We start from the raw sequence: 20,381 nt of genomic DNA on the forward strand, positions 1-20,381 counted from the left end.
AAACTAGCCAGGGAATGGGTGGGGCACAGGCAATGGCCTGGCAAACACACGGAGGAACAGAAGGCAAGAACAAGGCAGGCAGTTCCCAGGGCTGGCTCTGCCCTACCCCTCTGCCTGTGAACTTTAGCTAGTGACCCAGACTTCAGGCCTGGGGACAAGAGCCAGATCAGTAGATACCAGATCCCCCACCCAGTTCCTCTAAGACTGCCTAGCTGCACGCCTCAGAGCAAATCACTGTACAGAGTCAGGTCCACATTCCTTATCAGCATTAAAGAACCCATCCAGGTACTAACCAGGATCAACTACTCTTAGCTTCAGAGTTGAGACAAAATCAGGTGGTGTGGTCTTAAGCTAAAAAGAATTTTAAGAAGGAAAAAACTCAGTATCTAGATTAAAGGGCACTTTAAAAACAAAAACAAAAACAAAAACAAAAAAACCTGAGGAGGGGGGGACCAGGTCTGGTGGTACAGTATTATACCTTTACCCAGCTGCTTGAAAAGCTTGAGGTAAGGAAAAAAAGATCATAAATTCAAGTCATACTTGGGTTACAGGGGTAGTCTGAGGGTAGCCTAGGCAACTTAGAAACGTCTCAAAAAACAGGGGTGGGATGGGGGTGTGTGAGATGGTGGTCTGTTGTCTGAGAGGGCAAATGTCTTCCACAAAGATGGCGCAGACACCAGCAGCCCTTGTGTGGCTTCTGCAGAGTCACACATGACTAGAGTCGCACTCTTTTTATTTTATATTATGTGTATAAGTGTTTTGTCTGCATGTTTCTCTGTATAGCACATGCAGGCAGGTGCCTGGGAACCCCAGAAGCCAGGTCCCGTGGAACTGGAGTTACAGGTGTTGGTTGTGAGCCACCACATGGTTCTGCGAACCCAAGTCCGCTCACTATAAGAGCAGCCAGTGCTTGTGACCACTGAGCCATCTCTCCAGCCCCCCAACTTTGATTATCAGGACACTTATGTTTCAAATTATTCAAAAATTACAGAGAGCGGGGCTAGCATGACTCGGTACTGCAGTACATGCTTAGCACTGCTAAGACCCAGGTTCACTCCCAGTGCCACAGAGATGAGGAAAGGAGAGGAGGAGAAGGAAGTATAACAAAGTACTAACACCTGAAGAGGTGGATGGAAGTAATCTCTCTATTCTTCCTTTCTGGAAACTATGAAATTATGTCAAAACTGCACAGTCTTAAAAATAGTAAAGTTAACAGTTGACCCCTAAAGGCCTCCGAGAAACGAAGTTACAGTTTTTGCAAACACAAAAGCCAGGACTAAACCAGTGGTCAAAGTTCAAAGACTGTCAGTGACAAAGGGCTCTAAATCTCAGGGCTCTTCAACAGTCCCCGCCCACCAGGCCCCAGGTCTACCTCACACAAGGACTGATATGTGAGCTACCTAGTGGGGAATTGAGAGAGTCCCCGGTTTAGCAGTCCCCGCTGATTCTAAGACCCCTGCTCCTCTACATAGGGTAAAAACCACTCCCCTTCTGGCACTCCAAGGGTGTGATGGAGGCTTTGCCACAAGCAAAGAGGCTCTAACCACAACATCCATGCCCACGTGGAGCAGGCTCGAAGCTTAGAATGCTAAGCAGTAGTCCAGGAGCATCGTGCTCAAAGCCCTCATTAACCGAGAAGGCTTTATTAGCGAGCTACCTCAATAGCGCTAAGGTCAGAAGGGGGAAAAAAATCAAAACCACAACTGCAGACTCAAAGATAAATTAGTATCATTGAGAACAGTATCTAGTAACAGAAACCCCTCATCTCATAAGTACTTTTGCAAAATGAGGAAATTAGTTTCAATCCAAGAAGATCTGAAGTACACCAAAGCAGAAAAAAAAAAAGAATCACCAGAAATAAAGGCTGAAGGAAGCGGTTAAAATACAGACGACAGTGGCTTGATACATGGATCTGTGATGGTTCTCCAAGAGACCAAGGGAGCAGGCCTTGGACAAGACTGGTTACTTAGTAAGGAGATGCTAAAGGTGCCACAAGTCTAGAATTCTAGAACGTGAGAAGCTGGACAGGGAGTATCACCAGGAGTTCTAGCCTGGGCTACAGTGAACTTGAGGCTGCTCTAGCCCAGGCCACAGTAATCTGTCTTTAAAGGAGTTGAAAGGAATATAATCACCAACAGGGAATTTTGAAATTTTTAAAAATATAAATTGATAATTTTCTAGGAAATTTTTAAGTAGAAATATTGAAAGTATCAGAGAAAACACCTACCAAAGAGTTATACCCATTTAGTTAGCTCATTTTTCTCTTATTAAGTCTTCCCAGATATCTTGAGATAGCCCTTGCCTTCCTTCTCCTCATGTATAGATGGGTACCGTAGGGACTCAGACTGGCCTATTAGTTACCAAGCAGACATGAGACTTGGTCCTACAGCCTGGTGACCCCAGGAAACAGCTCAAAAGCAAGTTACAGCATGCCTCTGAGGAGGCTCTGACCACTAGCCAGATGTGGACATTTCTGGCCTCCCTGCTACCTATGCAAAATGCAGTCCAAAAGCCAGCAGCAATCTCTCCCCCTCAGAGCATGTGCAGAACTCCAAGCCCAAACCCAGGTCTGAACCAGAAAATGCACCAAGAGCCCAAGATTACCTGGATAAACATTAAACTGTCAGATGCCTGTCAAACCCCTACTTACCCAGCTGCCCTTTAATTCCTATTAATTTCTTAAAGCAGTTATCTATTCTGTTCTACTGGTCACAACAAAGAGCTGGGGGTGGGGGGGAACAACTGATGGGGCTATGATCACATGACCATAATTTCAAAGTTTAGCAGAGCAGGGGCTGACAAGAGAGCTCAGCACATAAACCGGACTGCTGCTAAACCTTGGGACCAACACGGGGAAAGAAGACTTCCAGAAGTTGTCCTTTGACACAGATGCCCATACAGAGATGTTTAAAATTTTGTTTTAAAAAAAGTGTGGTAGAAAAAACAAAGTCAAACTCTTACTGAAAAAATGTTTCTAATATTTCCTTGAGTTAAAAGCATTGATACCAACAATTTATGAAGGTCTCTTACTAGTAAAATCCTCACAAAATGAAAACACATATTCACAAAAATATGTATATCCCAACTAAATGTAGTAAAAAAAAATCAGACATTTTATATCATTTTATCCTAATTAGAAAACAGTATATACACCCAGGTGATGGTGGTGCACACCTTTATCCCAGCATTCAGGAGGCAGAGGCAGGTGAATCTCTGGGTTTGAGGATAGTCTGATCTACAGAGCAGGTTCCTGGACAGTCAGGGCTGTACAGAAAAACCTTGTCAAGGAGGAGGGAAGAGGGAGGAGGAAGGAGGAAGGAGGAAGGAGGAAGGAGGAAGGAGGAAGAGGAGGAGGAGAAAGAGAAAGGACACAGTGTAACAGTAAACATGTTAACATGTATGATAATGGGACAAAAATAAAGACATTAAAATGAAAAATTGTTCAAGAAAAACCAAAATACTAATAAATTACTAAGGGAAAATTTATTTATTTATTTATTTATTTATTTGGATTTGGTTTTTTTCGAGACAGGGTTTCTCTGTATAGCTCTGGCTGTCCTGGGCTGTCCACTCTGCAGACCAGGCCAGCCTCAAACTCAGAAATCCACCTGCCTCTGCCTCTGCCTCCCAGAGTGCTGGGATTACAGGCGTGTGCCACCACCACCCAGCAGGGAAAAAATTATAATACCTTTCTGCTTACTGGACTTTCCTTATCTGCAATGAACTTAAAAACATTTTTTTATTCCCAAGACAGTTTCCCTCTGTGTAGTCCTGACTGTTCTGGACCTCACTTTGTAGTCCAGGCTGGCCTCCAAGTCACAGAGATCCACTTGCCTCTCTCTGACTCCTGAGTGCTGAGATCAAGTGTGCCACCACTGCCCCATCACCCATCAATGAATATATATACACACTGTGTGTGTGTGTGTGTGTGTGTGTGAACAAACAATAGCAAAAAACCTTTCAACCATTTCCAGAGTTTGGAAGGATCTGAAGTCCAGCAGCTTTTCTCTCCCCTGTATGTCCAACGAGTGTTTTAGTGTTTTACAAGCAAACACGTTTAAAGATTTCCAGTCCAAGCAAGCTGAGTCCCTTAGTTAACTCATCCCCGGACAACCTGCTTCTCAGACTCCCAAGGGCATAGGAGTCACCAACAACAGGATTGCTATGTAAGACATGGAGGGGATGATTCAACCTGAACTGCCTCTGAGAAGCCCCCTTCTATAGCCAACAGTGAGCAGAGATGAGGGGAAGACCCAGCTGGGTGAGAAGCTTGGTAGACATGGCTCTCAAAGGCTGGCTCATAGGACAGCAAGCTTTACCAGTCAGGAGACCCAGGGCTGTGCTGTGTGTGCATGTGCGTGCATGTGCGTGCGTGTGCGTGCAAGCGCACCAATTATACCCCATAAACCCTGATCCCACTCATCTCCCTGTCCTTACACATCAGCTCCTTAAACAGGACAATGTGTGCACAGGGAGGCAAGGGTAAAACCAAGCTTCATCCTATAGGTAAGCCTTATCCTGGGCAGCCCAGCACCACAGTGTCTCTGTCGGAATGCTTTCTGCTCCGAGAGGACGCATTTGGATCAACTCCACAGGTTCACGGAGGTCCATCTGTTAATTTCAGCTCTGCACCTTGAGGAGGCATTTTCCCCAGGGCTGGCAGGGATACAGCAGCGACTGCCAGGAGAAGCCCCTCTGTCTGCCCTGGGATGCCTGGCACTCAGTATCTTGCTCACTCAGATGGGCAAATGAAGATGGATCAAGGGGCTCAGAACAGTACAACCACCTCCTTCCCCAAACCCCAACATTCCGGAGTACACTCCTGTTTCAACTGTTCAAGGATTTACAACAGACAAGCAAAGCCTTTCTAACTCTGCTGCCCTGCTGGAGAAGTGAGGGAACAAGATGAAGGGGCCATCCCAGACATGGTTAAAGTGCCATGTCCAGACACGAGAAACAGCCCTGGCGGAGGGACAGAGGACACCTCATGCACAGCAAGAGGCAGACATTCTGACCCTGGTCACAGCGATGGAAGCTCCCCACGTATCTAAGCATGTGGGCTGTATGTCACCCTTGAGAGAGGAGGGGTCTCTTGCTCGTGTGCCACAGGAGTATGAGGTGAGGAAGATCTCTTCATCACTGTCTTAGCTCTTGGGGCAGCAGTGACCAAGATTCAATCTGGAGGACCAGGCAAAGGCGTGGGACAGAGCGGCACACTAGTACACCATATCAAGAAACTGTGCCCTTCCAGACTGGCAAGATTACTCAGTTGGGTAAGAGCACCTGCTGCCAAGCCTGCCGATCTGATTTCAATCCCCAGGACCCAAGTCATAGAGGGAAAAAACCCTGTCAGGTTGTCCTCTGACCTCCTCCACAGCGAGCCCACGCGCTCATATAACACGCTAAGAAAGGAAAACAAATGCCTTTCATTCCGTAATTCCCAATGGAAGCCTGAAATACAATGGCCATGGGAAAGACTATCAATGCCGGCAGGCAGAAAACTTGGCCTTAGAACCATCTGGGGGGGGGGGGGGGCGTGGACAGACGCTGGACCAGAACAGTAGAAAGCAAGATGCTACCCTGGGCACACAGCTGTGGAGCACATCTCACCAGTAGCCTCCCAAACTGCGCTTCCTGCCCTGGCGAATCCTCTGAGGAGAGGGGAGGAGTCATTTGTTCTGTGATACCTTCATGAATCTGGGAACGGAGGGCACAGGTCTTGCCAGATTAGTACTTACCAGGGTGAGTGACAAGGAGGTTACTGGTCATTATGGGTAATTATGAGATATAGACTCCTCCCTAAAGCCTCCTGTGGGAAAGTGGCCCAGGAACCCCTCTTTTTCCTGCAGAGATGGGAGGGTGCCCCATCTGTTACCCAGATCCCAGCCTCAGGCTTGGGGCCAGAGCTGCCTCGGGCTCCATTCCTGGCCTTGGCCCAGGCAACATACTTTGAAGATGTGAAGCTCACTGTCTCTCTCACCAATTTGATCCCACAAGCATTTATTAAAAGCATTTACTGCATGCTAGGCTTTGTGCCAGGTGCCGGGGAACTGAAACGGATGGGTACCCTACCATGAGGAAGCTAGAGTCAAGCACTAGTGTTGCCACAGACGACAGAGACACCACGGACAGCTGACAAACAGGCATCTCCAATGTGCCTTCAGCAAAGGGCTAAAAAGCACAGCAGCTGGGACTGGGATAGGGAAGATGGCGCAGCAGGGAAGGGTGTTTGCTTTGTGAGTATGAGGCCTGTGTTTAACTCCCCAGCACCCACACAGGGAAGCTAGGTGTGGCCAGGTGCCTCTCACCCCTGCTGTGGGGGTGCAGAGACAGGAGATACTGGCTGGGACTTGCTGCCTACCTCCCTGCCCTGTGTCAAGGGAGTGAGAGCATTACAGTAGGGCAGCTGATCCTCTCCAGGTGCACATGCACACATGCATGCATGCATGGAGTGCGTGCATGCACATGCACACACACACACACACACACACACAGAGAGAGAGAGAAAGAGAGCGCAACAAAAGGCCAATAGCAGCTAAGGGTCGTCTGGAATGGTGAGGTCCCAAGGCCAATCACTAGCAACATAGGATGGTGGAAAGCAGTGGGGGTAGGGAAGCCACATTCGCAACAGCAATGGTGACGAAGAACGCATAACAGACACAGGGAACCTTTAAAGCTTTGATCGAAACCCAGAAAGGCAAGAGTAGAAAGATGCACTCCCCAGGCCTAGTGGCATATGCACTTAACCCTAGCACTTGGAGGCCAGGCCAGGCCAGCCTGTTCTACAGAATGAGGCTGGTCCGAAAGGGAGGCGGCTGCACTGTCCTTTTCTGGAGAGGAATCAATATAAAGGCACCCATCCGCCCCAGACCTCTAAGTCCTCTATGATTCTAACTGAAAACACCCAATATTTTTCGACAGATTGACAAGTCTTTCACAAGTTTAGAGGAAGAAACAAAAACAGTAACAAAAAAGAACCAAAAAGGACAAATGTAATTTGTTAATTTGTGTGTGTGTACGCGCGCGCGGAAGAGGGTGTGAGATCGCTGGAACTGGACTTGAACTCTGGGTATTCCTAACCACTCAGCCATCTCTCCAGCTATAAAAAGATTTTTAAGGACCAAAATCTTGAATAAAAACAGGTAGTTAAAATGATGGAACAAACAGAATCAGGAAAATGAGAAAACTGCAAGTCCGTAGAATAGCGAAGAGAATGTGAAACACTTCACAGAACTATAAACTGCTGAACACCACAGACACTCAGACGAGAGATAAGGGGTCTCTGAGCTTAACCCTTGCTTCATACCATATAGAAAAATAAATTTCGGGCTGGAGAGATGGCTCAGTGGTTAAGAGCAGGACTGCTCTTCCAAAGGTCCTGAGTTCAAATCCCAGCAACCACATGGTGGCTCACAACCATCTGTAATGAGATCGGATGCCCTCTTCTGGAGTGTCTGAAGACATATAATATAGTGTACTTACATATAATAATAAATAAATCCTTTAAAAAAAAAGAAAAATAAATTTCACCTTAGAAATATGGAAATCTAAAATGAAACTGTAAAAGCTTCACACGTTACATCTTCACATGAGACAAAAGGGTAACTCACACACACACCCTTTTTAAATAAGCCAGAAACTGGCTGGGGTGGGGGGGAGCACAGATAAAGGAATGCTACAGCACATGCTCAGGATGTACAGGGCTGTAGGTTCAGCCCCCACCACTGACACACAAAAACCTATGTGTTTGTAAAAATGTGTGCCAGACATGAGTATCAGTAACATTGGTTTTGTGGAACAATAGAAATTAAGAGCACACGCTGTATATGCTGTGTGTAATACTGAGGATAAATGCAAAAATGACTAGTATTTTAAAGTATTATTAAAGCATTTTAATAAAAAAGATTATTTGGGTCTGGCAGTGTGTGTTTGGGGGAGGGGGGGCACACTCCGGAGGCATATGGGAGACAGAGGCAGGCAGATTGCTGAGTTCCAGGCCAGCCTGGTCTACATAGAGAGAGAAACCCTGACTTGAAAAGCAAATCATTTGATTCTCCTTTACATTTTTCTGCTATAATTGTGTGTATATTGTGTTTGCATGGGGACGTGCTGCAGTGCATACACAGAAAGCAGAGAACAACTCTCAGACGTTAGCTGAGTTCCAAGGATCAAAACTCAGGCCACCAGGCCTGGGCAGCGAGAGTGTTTGCCTGCTGAGCCATTCTGCTGCCCTCAGGATACCTTTTGTAAGGATAACTTGGTAATATCCCCTAGAATGTTATTTTAGGCTGGGTGTGATGGTGCGCACTTTTAGCCCTGGCATTTGAGAGGCAGAGGCAGGTGGGTCTCTGAGCTTAAGGCCAGCCTGGTCTACAGAGTAAGTTCCTAGCCAACTAGTGCTGCACAGCAAAATCCTCTCTCAAAATATAAAAGCCATTTTATGATTTTTAATCTACATAGCTGGACAAATAATATGCATATACGAATATACTTGTTAATATATAAACAAATTAAAAATCATGTCATCAGTAATAAATTAATAGTCTTTTAAAAACTGGAAATGTGAACATCTGCCAATGGGAAACAAGTTAAATTATATAAATTTGTACTATTAAAAACTCCACGACCATTTTTTGCTGCTGCTTTATAGAGCCTCTTACTGGGCAGCTGAGCCTGGCGTTAATTCTTCTTCCTTGCCTTAGCCTCCTAAGAGCTAGGATTACAGGCCACGGCTACTTTCTGCAGAAAAGGCTAAGACAGACACACTGACATAGGAAAGTATCCTTAGCATATTTAGTAAGCAAACGGGCCTGGGGGAAAAGTAGTGGACTGTGGAGAGGGAAGCGTTCAGTTGTTACACAGAATGGAAAGACCCGAGTTTCCAGTTACATAGTGTTATGCTATTTGATGTCTTTAAATAGAAATGGACTATTTTAAAGCTTTAGAAATATCCAGGCATCGTGGCATACACCTTTAATCCCAGCACTGGGGAAGCTCAGGTAGGCAGATCTCTGTGAGACCAAGGTCAGCCTGCTCTGCATACTGATTTCCGAGACATTTGGAACTACATAAAGAAACCCTGGCTTCCCCTCACCCCTGTCAATGATAATTTTTTTTTTAAAGTTAAAAAAATGGGGCTGGAGGGACTGCTCAGTAGTTGAGTATTTGTTGCTCCTGAACTGGATCCGGTTCCCAGGGTCCACACAGTGCCTCCCAACTATCTAGAACTCTAGTGCCAGAGGAGTCAATGCCCTCCTCTGACCAGGTACACGTGTGGTACATGTCCATACATCTAGGCAAAATACTCATGTACATAAAACATATTTAAACAAAAAAAGAAATGCAGAGCATGAAAAAGTCACAGTGCAGAGGAAATGTAATACAGCTAACTACATGTATATTACAGGAATACTTTCCAAATGGATCACTGACAGGAAATACATGGCAAGTGTTTTACACCAACAGACATAGGACAAAGAAAAGCCAGAAAGCTAGCACCTGGCTCTCAAGGAAAGATACCAAGCCACATGGCTTTATGACATCTTTTCAATCCTAAAAGAATGGGATTATTTCAGCTGTATTACTTAAAATTGTACCAATGCATAAAAACTTCCCAATCTACTGTATGAAGTTACTGTTATCCTACTGACAGCTAACAATGCAAACAAAAGCTACCAGCTGATCTCACAAGGTAAGCAAATCACACTGTTAACATAAGTCATCTGACAGTTTAAAAACAACAACACACTTCTAATGAGAAAAAATTAAATAAAGTAGATGAGATCATTTCTTTCATAGGACATAAAGAGTCATGTAACCCTAAGAATTTGATAATCCACAACACCCTGCCTAAAGTCTAAACACTAATCATTCACATTAGAGTGCAAAGGAACAGTATCACTCAGGAGAAAGATGCTCTCAAGCCAGTAAGTACCTAGCAAATGCATCGAACACAGGACACATGTTCCCAGCTCCAGCTCCATCCACCATTAAGGAAACATCAGCCCCTACCTCAGGCTCCTGGATCGATTTAACCGGGCTACCTGGCCTGCTCCAGACTCACCCCTAGAACATACAGAACTGTGATCTGTTTGCCCACGGGCTCACCTTGTACATGTAGTACACTTACAAGAGACCGGGTGATGGTTGTCATCTGGGGTGAAGAGTTAACAACACAACACAACACAGCTCCATTTCAACTCCACCACACTGGGCCATGGGTCAGAGGAGAAGATCTGAATACGGAATGCTAGCTAACTGTGGCACGGTGCGGTCACCACCAAATTCCCTCCCCTGCCGTCTTCCAGCTCTTCAAAAGAATAGTTTATTATTGGTATAACCTTAATAGAATAAAGGGCCAAAAAAAGGACAAAGGCTTTTTAACACAAAATTGTAGACTGGCACCGCCTTAAACCCCCAGGTGGAAAAGGAGCTAGAGAAGCTAAGATGGTCACACAGGGTAGGAGTTTGCAAGGCCCTGTGCCCTTTCACAGGGACGCCTACCGATGCCGGAGTGGGAGTTTAAAGGTATTCCTGGCAGAGGCCACGCTCCAAGCCTCCGGGCCCAAAGCCAGCACGCATGGCACACCCTCACTTTGCCCAAGTGCCATAGATACTCCTGAGGTCTTCCAACAGGGCAAGAGTCATTTCCAGAGCTAGATGCCGTTGACATAGGTGTGTTTGTGGGATTAGCACACTATATACAGCATACTTTCCCACCTGCGAGTGCATTAGACTGCAGTTAAAAGCTTAAAAGTTAAAACGCCATGCCTGCCTGTAGCCCTGGCACTCTGGAGGCAGAAACGGGAATCCACGGGACAAGCTGGCTGCTGAGGAGCCGAACCAGCGAGCTCAAGGCTCCAGTGAGGGGCTCCAGCTCAGAATGCAGAGACAGACTGAAGACAAGGGGGTAAACCTTCACCCCCTGTATTCACGGGTACACATATGCGCATGCACCTGCACAAGTGAGAACACACATACACAAATAAAGATTTTAAGATTAAAGGCTGAGATGAGGAAATGCCACTTCTGTGACCTCAGAGCATTCTTCTGAACATCATCAGTCTAATCGTCAAGCTCACGGATCAGTCTCATGGGACGATCTGATCTTAACTGTCCCAGACGCTCATCATTTGGGTGCAGCCCACAGGGTTGAGCCAAACTGATGAGGCGGCTGCTCAGCCTCCACTGCACATCCTGACTGCCTAAAGCGCTTCAAGCAGCACCGGGCCTGCTCCACACCACACATGGGGCATCATGGGCCCTGGAGCCCAAACACTGACATTCCCTCTTTGAAAAGCGGCTCAGATAATTCTAACCTGAGCGGGGGCTGAGAGCTGCTAGACTAGTTAAACCAGAGGGACTGGCTGTATAGACTCTCAGGACAAGCTAGGGCAAGGCCTTGCCTGTTGTGGAAGCTGGGGTGGGCATGGACAGGGATGGCATGTTCTGGCGTTCACCCATCTCCTCTCCATATCCCACTTCCTCAGACTCACTCAGAGACCTAGTGAGGGCAAAGGCATCCTTCTAATATATTCTCGTGTGTGTATGTGCGTGCGTGTGTGTGTGTGTGTGTGTGTGTGTGTGTGTGTGTACACTCCTGGGCACGCAAATATGGAACTCACAAGTTTTTCTAAATAACTTTTGGGCCCATGAAGTTGGACACAGAACTCTGGGTTCTGGCTCCTAGCCAATGAGTTCAGACTGGACTCCTTGCCAGGAAGCCCCAAGACACACGCCACTGCAACCACACAACCCTACAGCTAAGCCCTAACTACTACCCAGGGGCCCAAGGATGTCTCTGGGAGCCCACAGCTGGAGAACAGGAAACCAGTGAAAAACAACACAAGGAAGGCCACAGGGCAGTGGAAGCAGAGAGTTCCACCCTGGGAGAAGACGAGGAATGAGGCCCGCGAGGAGGGAACCCCACATGGCTTGCCCACAGAGACCTCCCAGGATTGTCTGGGACCCTGTGCCACTCTTGTCCTTTGTCCACCTCGGTCTCAAATAGGAACCCGTAAGTTTGGCCTAACACATGCTTATCTTGGCCAGCAGTTCCTTCGTACTCTCCCTAGATGATTCTGACCTAAGAAATCCCGGCACACGTTACACAGCATGCTCAGACTAGGAAGGGAGCTATGGTTAAAGCATTGCAGTGGGAACATGGGCAGACAGAGGCCCTAAAGAATGTCCTAATGTTGAGGAAACAAACAAACAGGATAGAGAAATGCAGAGAGAACCAGGTGACTGCTCTTGGGCATGTTGACTGAAGAAATCACACCTACGCTGAACAAGCGGACTGACAGATTAGAGCACTTCAGAGATCACCGAGTTGGAAACGTTGCAGGGCCAGAGCTAATTTATCTTGAGCCCTCCTGGTCCCTAAATAGCCATCTACTTGAACACCTATGTAGCCAAAAATCCAGTGATTACTAGGCAAGTTATTTTGGAATATAAGAATACAACAGCTTCTATCAACCCCCAAACCCAAGAATGTAATCAGATAGCATCCAAGATCTACAGCAGGGATTTTCCCCACTTCACTAAAGTCTGCCTGCTGTTCTCACCAGTGCATTTATTTATAAGGTGTTTTTATTTATGGTTTTGTTTTGTTTCTTAAAAAATAAAAACAAAAAATAAACCACCACCTACAACACTACAGCTACAACACTGGACCACAGAATTTGGAATAACCTAATCCTGTGTTCCTGGCCATAGTCAATCATATTTGGCTCCAGAAAACACTATAGCTTAGGCCCTTTAATGCTACATTTTATACTAACAGGAACATCTCCAGCTCCACTACAAACCCATTTTCCTAGAGCTTGGGAACAGAACAACTCACATTTTGAAGATCTAGTCTTCACTTCTCTCTAGGACCAGGGCGGGGGTGGGAGTGGGGATCAGAAGGAACCCTCTGCACCCCAGTTCAGCCTGAGCAAGCCAACAGAGACAGTGGTCTGCGGGGTATCCCCAAGGGAAAAACATAGCTGAGGAGTCAGTTTGCAGATTCTGACCAGGTTGTCCACTCCCAAGCCTCCTTGGAGCCTGTGCCTGCCTCTGACAGGCACCTCCCACCGCCCTGCTTATCCCCCTCAGTAGAGCAGCCAGCAGTCTTTAGGTGGAACTCTGAGGGACAGGAGAGTAGATAGATGACAGGAAACAGTCCCTTTAGTAAATTGTCTGCTTAGCAAGACTGGGAATAAAGCTTTCAAGCCAGAAAAATGACCTGGGACTTGCTAGGCAAGTATTCTACCTTTTCCTTTTGAGAGAAGACAGTGGGTGTAGGAGAGGGGAGAGACGCAGAAGCCGGTCAGTCAGCAGGGCAGAGCTAGGGGATTCTCTGAGAGGAATGAGCTGCAAACCTTTCAATGCCTTTGTTTCCATGCAGAGCCCGAGGTCAGGATTACTCATGAGGATGCATGGGGGCGGGGCTCAGAAATCCAATTACTTAAGCACCAAGGGCACAGGAGTTCCTGGCCAGACACACCACCAGGATTTACTTAGACCCTAATCCTCCTACACTTGGCAAGTTGGCCCCTTAAGTAATATTTCTGCAGTAGACAGTTTAGGCCCTTTCTCTAGGCAGCTAAGACTAAAAAAAAAAAATTACATTTTTACATGTAATTTTAACAATGCAAACAAACAAAAAGGCTGAAGAGCCTCAGCTGGAGAAAGTAGGGGCCAAGATGCTTCCATTAAAGTCACCCAGATGATAGGGATATCCACCCTCACAGAAATCACAATATGAGATCAGCCCCTCATGGGAATGGGCTACATGTCTAGGTTAGTAAGGATCACCGTATGAAGGCCTGAAGATAAAGGGTAACGATAGAACACTTGCCTAGCAAGTCCCAGGTTCAATCCTCAGCTCCACAAGAAATAAACATTTTAAAATCCTAAATGAAAGAACAGCCTGGTGGAACAGGGCTCTAACCCTAGCTACTCAGGAAACGAAGAAAGATCCCAAATTCAAGGCCTGCTGGGCTGCACAGTGCATTCAAAAGCCTGGACAAAAAGAGGGCTGAGGACATTACAGTAGTAGACTGTTCTGTGGCATATGTGAGGTCCTGAGTTCAGTCTCTGAGCGTGCGTGCTCGCTCACACACTCACACACACACAGACACACACACACACACAGCTGGGGCTCAACGTGGTTCAGACTGTACACCATCAGATTACTGAGCAGGCAGGGGGTATCTATCTACAGAAGCTGAGGTACAGGTAAACCTTTTGGCTGCTTCTCTGTACCAAACAGCAGGGTGAGAAAGAGTTGGGGAGCAGTGTCCAGAAAGGAGGTGGAGGCAAAGAGCCCTACCCAGGGGCAGACGTCCAAAAGCAGTGCTGTCCACGGTCTGACCCAGCCCAGCATCACACACACACAGAGAAGCCATCAGTTACAGGATGTCCAAGAACAAGAGCATAGAAACTGCTCCGCTGGACAATCAGGGGGCTTTGAATGGAACCAACAGAGGCGAACTGTACAAGCTGTTAGCTGACTGGACAAAGTGGGGCTGTGTCTTGGAACTTAAAAAAAAAAAAAAGGAGAAAACCCGATTGTTTCTAGATTTAGTTTGAGAAAAACTTTGGAAGGCAAGCCCTCTGCTGTAGAGGAGACCATGGCAACCGACTCCACAGTGAGGCTTCATAGTTTGCGGCAGAGCCCAGGAGTAGAGAACTCAGCAACCTGGTGCTCCCTTCTCAGCCAGGGAAGCAGTACAAGTCTATAACATCCAAAGTTTTATTTTTAAAAGATAGTCCAGGCTAGCTTCAAACTAGCTATATAATCAAAGATAACCTTGAACTCCTGGTCTGCTTCCAAGTGTTGAGAGATTATAGACACACACCACTATATCTAGTTAAATGTTTACAAGGTGACTTTTTTCTGTCAGTACTGAGTCTATGGCAAATGCTCTGCAACTAAGTCGCATTCCCAGCCCCAGAAGCCAAGCTTTTCCAGACAGGGCCTTACTGTGCAGCCCAGCTTCCTAGACGAGGCCGGCCTCTACTCCAGAGATCCACCTGTGTGGGGTAAGATTAAAGGTGGGCACCCCCACAGCCAGGAGACCACTCTCGATAACTGATGTTCACGTTCATAAGAACAGCATGGTATTATATCCAGCCTTCTCAGGATCTCAAACCAACACTTCCACCACCAAGCTTTCTTTCTACTGTGTCTGTTCAGAACATAAGACCCTAACCCATTACCAGATCCTGAAGCGCTGAGCTTTGAAACAAGGCTGGCGTGTTGATTCTTAAAAGTCCCCTGAGGTTCAAAAAGCCAAAAAGTAAGCCAGGCACAAAGAAGTGCACATGGATGAGAGGTTCTGTCTGTGGTGTGTGCAAGTTCACATGCCCCAAACACAGTGGAGATCAAAGCTATTGACTGCGTAACACACCAGCAATGCTGGTTTTCCCACTTGTAACTGAAGTAATTTAGGCCACATCTTAGTGTCTAATGGCTTTGTAAGGTTAATAGTAACTTCTGTTTTCCTATGTTGTACTTAGTACAGGAGATGTGAATACTCAGAGACAGAGACAACGAATGGGAGAGAGAGCGGGGTGAGGATGGGGAGGAGCCCTGGTTGGCACTCCTAGCCACAGGTTCCACTCATGCAAGCCAGTCCTGTTCTTTGCGCCCAGACTTCCTAAACTGGCCCAAGAGTAAGCCACCTCCCCCTCAGAAGCCACTCAGAGGCTGGGAACAGAGGGTCCTGCTGACGGCCAGATGTCTGGGTGCGGGAGGAAATGAGGCCAAAAAGCCCAAGAGGCCAGGGATGGAAAAGAGGACTTAAGAGTATTGGGAGACCCAAAAGCGGAGCCAAACAAAGCCTCTGCCATAATCCCAGCCCAGACCCCCCAGTCAGCCAAACCACTTGCCACAGCCTCCAGGGTGTGGGAGGGAACTTGGCTAAACCACAAAGCCCATTTCTAGCAGAAATGTCCATCTGTAGCTAGAACCAGATGAGCACCCAAGGTGCACCCCCCCCCCCACTCACTGGGCCACTCCTCAAAAGGAGTCCAGAGGCCACAGAGCCATCAATGGTGGTCCCAGAATGCAGCCCCAGGTTCCTGCACTGTGATGGACAGAAGGCTCCTATTCTAGCTCCCGCTAGTTTGCTACAGTCCCTCCTCTTCTCCAACGTTCATTCAAAAATGACTGGGGTCACCAAAGCCGTAGAGCTGAGCTCTGTGATTAGCCCCAGCTCCTAAGAAGCACGGGTAAAGCCCTCTCCAATCTCCAACTCAAATCCACTATCCTCTGGACTGGTTTCTTTTCTGCTCCAGCCTAATAGGCCTACCCATCTTCAACTTTACTGCAGAGAGAGAAGAGGCTCCCAACTCTTGCAAAAAGAGCTGAAGGACAGGCAGGAATGACCAAGAGTATGCAGAGTCAAAGGAGCAGATTCTCAACGGGACTTTTTTGGGGGTGGTCAAAGGGAGAGATAGAAGGCAAAGATGCTGGGCCCAGCACCAAAATAGTTTCCAGACATCCTTAGCCAGTGGAGTGAATGCTCTCATGAGGGAGAGTGTGGGCGCCCAAAGGCAGGCAGCCTGGTGGTCTGGCACTGGGCACTGTCTTCTGTCCAGGCAGCTGAGGGAAGGAGGTGGCAACAGGGTATTATGCTATAGCATATTCCCTGGGATATATCACGGCTCAATGACATGAAGCACAATATACAGTAAACCGACAACTTGCATTCATCAAGCCCAGCCTTGTGGCCGTGCCAGGACTGTGCACACCCACGCATCAGAATATTCCTGGCAGCACTTAGCACACAAGGAGACATGCATTATTTCTTCTGGCTGCTGGACACCATTCACCCTTGGGGCTTACCCCTCCCATACCCATCCTGTGGGAACCTGCACGCAGACACACATGTACACAAACTCCCTTTATCCTGACCACAGGAGGAGCTCTTTTACCAGGACTTGATAAGAGTGGTCAAAACTCTGTCACTCCAACGGGCCATCCGAAAAACCCAATGTGCAGAGAAGACAGAGACAGAAACAGGGGGCGCAGACCCAAGTACCGCGGCACCAAGGCTGGGAGGAAGCTATGGTTCTTAGGCAGGCTACTCAACAGAAGCAGATCCATGCTGGGGGCAAGAGGAATGAAACTCTGAGAACAGGTAGGGGAGGACTTACGGGGCCTTTCTCTGGATTTCCCAACACTGGGGCCAGGGTACTGGCTGCATCCTGGGGCAGCACCACAGCTGGTGGAAAGGGAGCGCACATGAGCAGAGTGGGAAGAAGCAGGTCTGCCTCAGAAAGCCATGGCCACACGGCAGGCAGGCGGACAGCTTGAGAAAGTAAGCAGCAGAGGAAGCAGATACAGAGGAGGGAGCTCCCCCCCCAGACCATGTGTCCCCCATCCGGCTTTCAGAGTTGGGGGACAGGTGAGTCTGCCTCTAACATCCCCGGTGCCCACAGTTCCAGAACATCATAGGGGGCGGCGCGGGAGGCTACAACTCCCCCAGCCAGAAGTGGGTGGGCCAGAGGAAACGGAGGTGGGGAACCTGGTTCTGGCTCCCGAGCGAGCGAGCGAGCGCGTCAACGAGCCAATGTGAGCTCACAGCTCTCTCAGCGCGCACACACAAACAGCATCACAACGCTACTTGCCTGGGGCCCCCCACAGTTCCTTCCCAGATGACTACCAACAACTCCCAGCCTCACCAAGGCATGCCAGCTCCTCCAGAGAGCCGTCACGGGGCTCTGCCTTCCTAAGAAGCTGTTTCAGAAGCAAAATCCACCTCCTTCAAGTATTTGATTGGGACAAGGCCAGGGAATAACCCTGGCCTTCATATCCACCTTGTGAGCTAGGCCGGGAACCCCCAACACACACACACACACACACACACACATACACACATACACAGGAGGAAGCAGAGCCCCACCCTGCCAGTGTCACCACCCAGACAGTGAGGTGGCAGCGTGCCATTTCCAGCACCTCCTCAGAGCTTCCCACAGCTTTCCCAGGAAGCAGGAGGTAGATTTGCAGGAAAGACTAGGAGCACGCAGGGACACTCACAGCTCGCCCACCCACCTGCTACCTAAGCAACCAGGCTCAGGGCTTCCTCTATGCAAGGCAGAGCCCCGCCGGGCTGGCCCCGCCCACCTGCCCCCCTCCCCACTCACTCCCAATCTCTGCTCTTTAGAAGTAGCCCCCCACCTCCTGGGCCAGAGGATACTTGTGAGTAATTCCAAACTTAGAGTGAACCCCCCGCCCTGTAAACTGGGGAATCTACAGGATTCTGGTCCTGGCTAACCTAAGAGGATTAGTCATAGCTTCTTGGTGATCGGACTCTCCCCAGACTCTTCATCCCCCCCCCCCAAAAGAAAACCTACACCACCCTCTGAAAACCCACCTGGAATGGCTCAAAGCCCCTTTCTCCGCTTCCCTCGCACCAGGAACACTGCCTTCCCCGTCTCCCAGACACCAAGTGGCACAGAGTAATAGCAGACACCCGCTGGCTTCCCAGCCATGATGTTGCATCAGCCCCCACCCTACCCAAAATATCCTCACCCCCACCACCTCCTCTCCTCTCTCCAGCCATCTCCATGGTGACAGCAGCATGACTAATGACACCCTATCAGCTTCAGACTCAGGAGTGCAATTCTCCCTCCCCCTTACTGTCTTTCACCCCCACTTCCCCGCGACAACGCACCCCGGGGATTTCTGCAGATTGGAAGCCAACCAACAGTGCCAGGGCCATTCTCCAGAGATTTCCAGAGGCAGGGGTGGGAGTGGGTTGTATGTCTTTAAAACACACACGAGCGCGCGCGCGCACACGCACGCACACACACACACACACACACGTATACACACGCATGCAGAGCGCACACATATACATACAGTTCAACAAACCAAACCCCAACTGCACCCAAACCATCCAGCTGAGAAAGCAAAACGAATCCAAACAAAACCCACACAGGCCTGAGAATTCATTGGCCGCCCACACTCCCGCCGCCCCTCCCCCTCAGCTGCTGCTACACACACAGTGGGAGATTAAGGGATCACCAGAGGAGACCCTTTATTTTTATCCAATCCAGTCAAACACTTCACCCCCACCGCGCGCGCCATACATACACACACACACACACACACACACACACACACGGTACCTTGACAGTCGCCCCTTGTGCCCAGGGCCCCGTTCCTTCACGAGCATTTATTTCCACCTGCAAAAGAAGCCAAAGACACTGGTGAGGCAGGCCGGTAGCAGGCAAGGGGCAAAGCCGTCCAGCCCAGGCCCCAGCGCACTGGAGGGGAAGAGGCCGGGAGAAGAAAGGCTGGCCGGGCCGGCTTCCTGCTCCAGCTGCCTGCCTCCCAGCGCTGACGGGCCCCTGCGCCTTCCAGTCTTGTTTTCCTGCTTCGGTTCTCCGACCTCTGGAGATCCCAGGGGCCCGCTCCCGGCCTGCACGCGGCCTCCCCTCCCCTCCGGGCCCAGCGCTCTACCTCGGCCGGCCTCCACTACTGCATCGGCCGCCGCCGGGCCTCCCATTATCCCCGCCGAGGGAGCGCACCGAGGGAGGCACTGCAGAGGCGGCGGCCAGCTGCCGGCTGCTCCCGCCCCGCCGGGCTGGTGTGCAAGGGGGCGGCGCGCGCGCCAGCCAATCCCGCGCCCGGCCCTCCCCGCCCAGGACCTGCCCAGCAGCCAGGCAGGGGCCTTGGTGGAGGGAGCCATCGCCACAAGGGCTGCTTCCCAGGCAGGCCGGGGATCCCGGGGCACCCCCCAACCCCCGGCGACATACGCGAGGCGTCCCCTGCACTTCCAGCGGGTGCAACTGGGGGGCGGCGGAGGGGGCGGCGTATGTGGGTATCCCACACCGGCCACTCTCAGCCAGAGGAGAGCTGGAGCGCTGGTCCTCCAAGGAGAATCCAGGGCAGCAGAAGCCTCACATTCCCCCCACCCCGCCCCCGCTTTGCAGACTGCAGATGAGTGGAGTAACTTACGGAAGGTGACACCGCTAGAACACAGCATAGCTCAAACTCCAAGCCAGGTCAGTCCTCCCTGAAGACCATATCCTTCGCCATTCTATAGCTCTACTCCCCTGCCCTCTTATACCCCCACTCGGAAAACTGGCTGTAGCCCAGCCTGTGCTTCCCCAAGTCAGCTATGCCCTCCCCGGCACAGCCTTACTACCGAACAGTGCTGAAATGCAATTTTCTCAATTTTCTCTTCAGGAGAAGATCCACCAGGTTCCCCTTTCAAAGGCACCCTGGGCTCCGGGCCCTTAAGAGTTTCCTTCTAGTTCTCTAACTATAGGCGTACCAAGGGCGCAGTGGCCAGGAGACCAAAGCCGGGAGGAGGCTCACAAGGTCCCCACATCCCTGGGATTCAATACCCAGGCATCCTTAAGCATCGCTCACCCCATCC

The 20,381-nt window shown here is 49.3% G+C and overlaps 1 protein-coding gene across 5 annotated transcripts in view; it reads right to left on the reverse strand.

Annotated features, from left to right (window-relative positions):
• The window catches only part of Tet3 (tet methylcytosine dioxygenase 3), a 96,488-nt gene that overhangs the window by 61,709 nt on the left and 14,398 nt on the right, over positions 1-20,381 (reverse strand). For 3 of the 5 annotated variants that reach the window (XM_052174090.1, XM_052174096.1, XM_052174091.1), the window contains one exon: positions 19,126-19,182. In XM_052174090.1, the coding sequence (XP_052030050.1) occupies positions 19,126-19,182 (57 nt within the window). Of the gene's footprint in view, positions 1-19,125; positions 19,183-19,459; positions 19,569-20,381 lie in introns of those variants that run through there. The other 2 variants (XM_052174093.1, XM_052174092.1) reach the window with 1 other exon arrangement.

Source organism: Apodemus sylvaticus, chromosome 2 (assembly GCF_947179515.1).
Source record: "Apodemus sylvaticus chromosome 2, mApoSyl1.1, whole genome shotgun sequence".
Lineage (NCBI taxonomy): Eukaryota > Metazoa > Chordata > Mammalia > Rodentia > Muridae > Apodemus > Apodemus sylvaticus.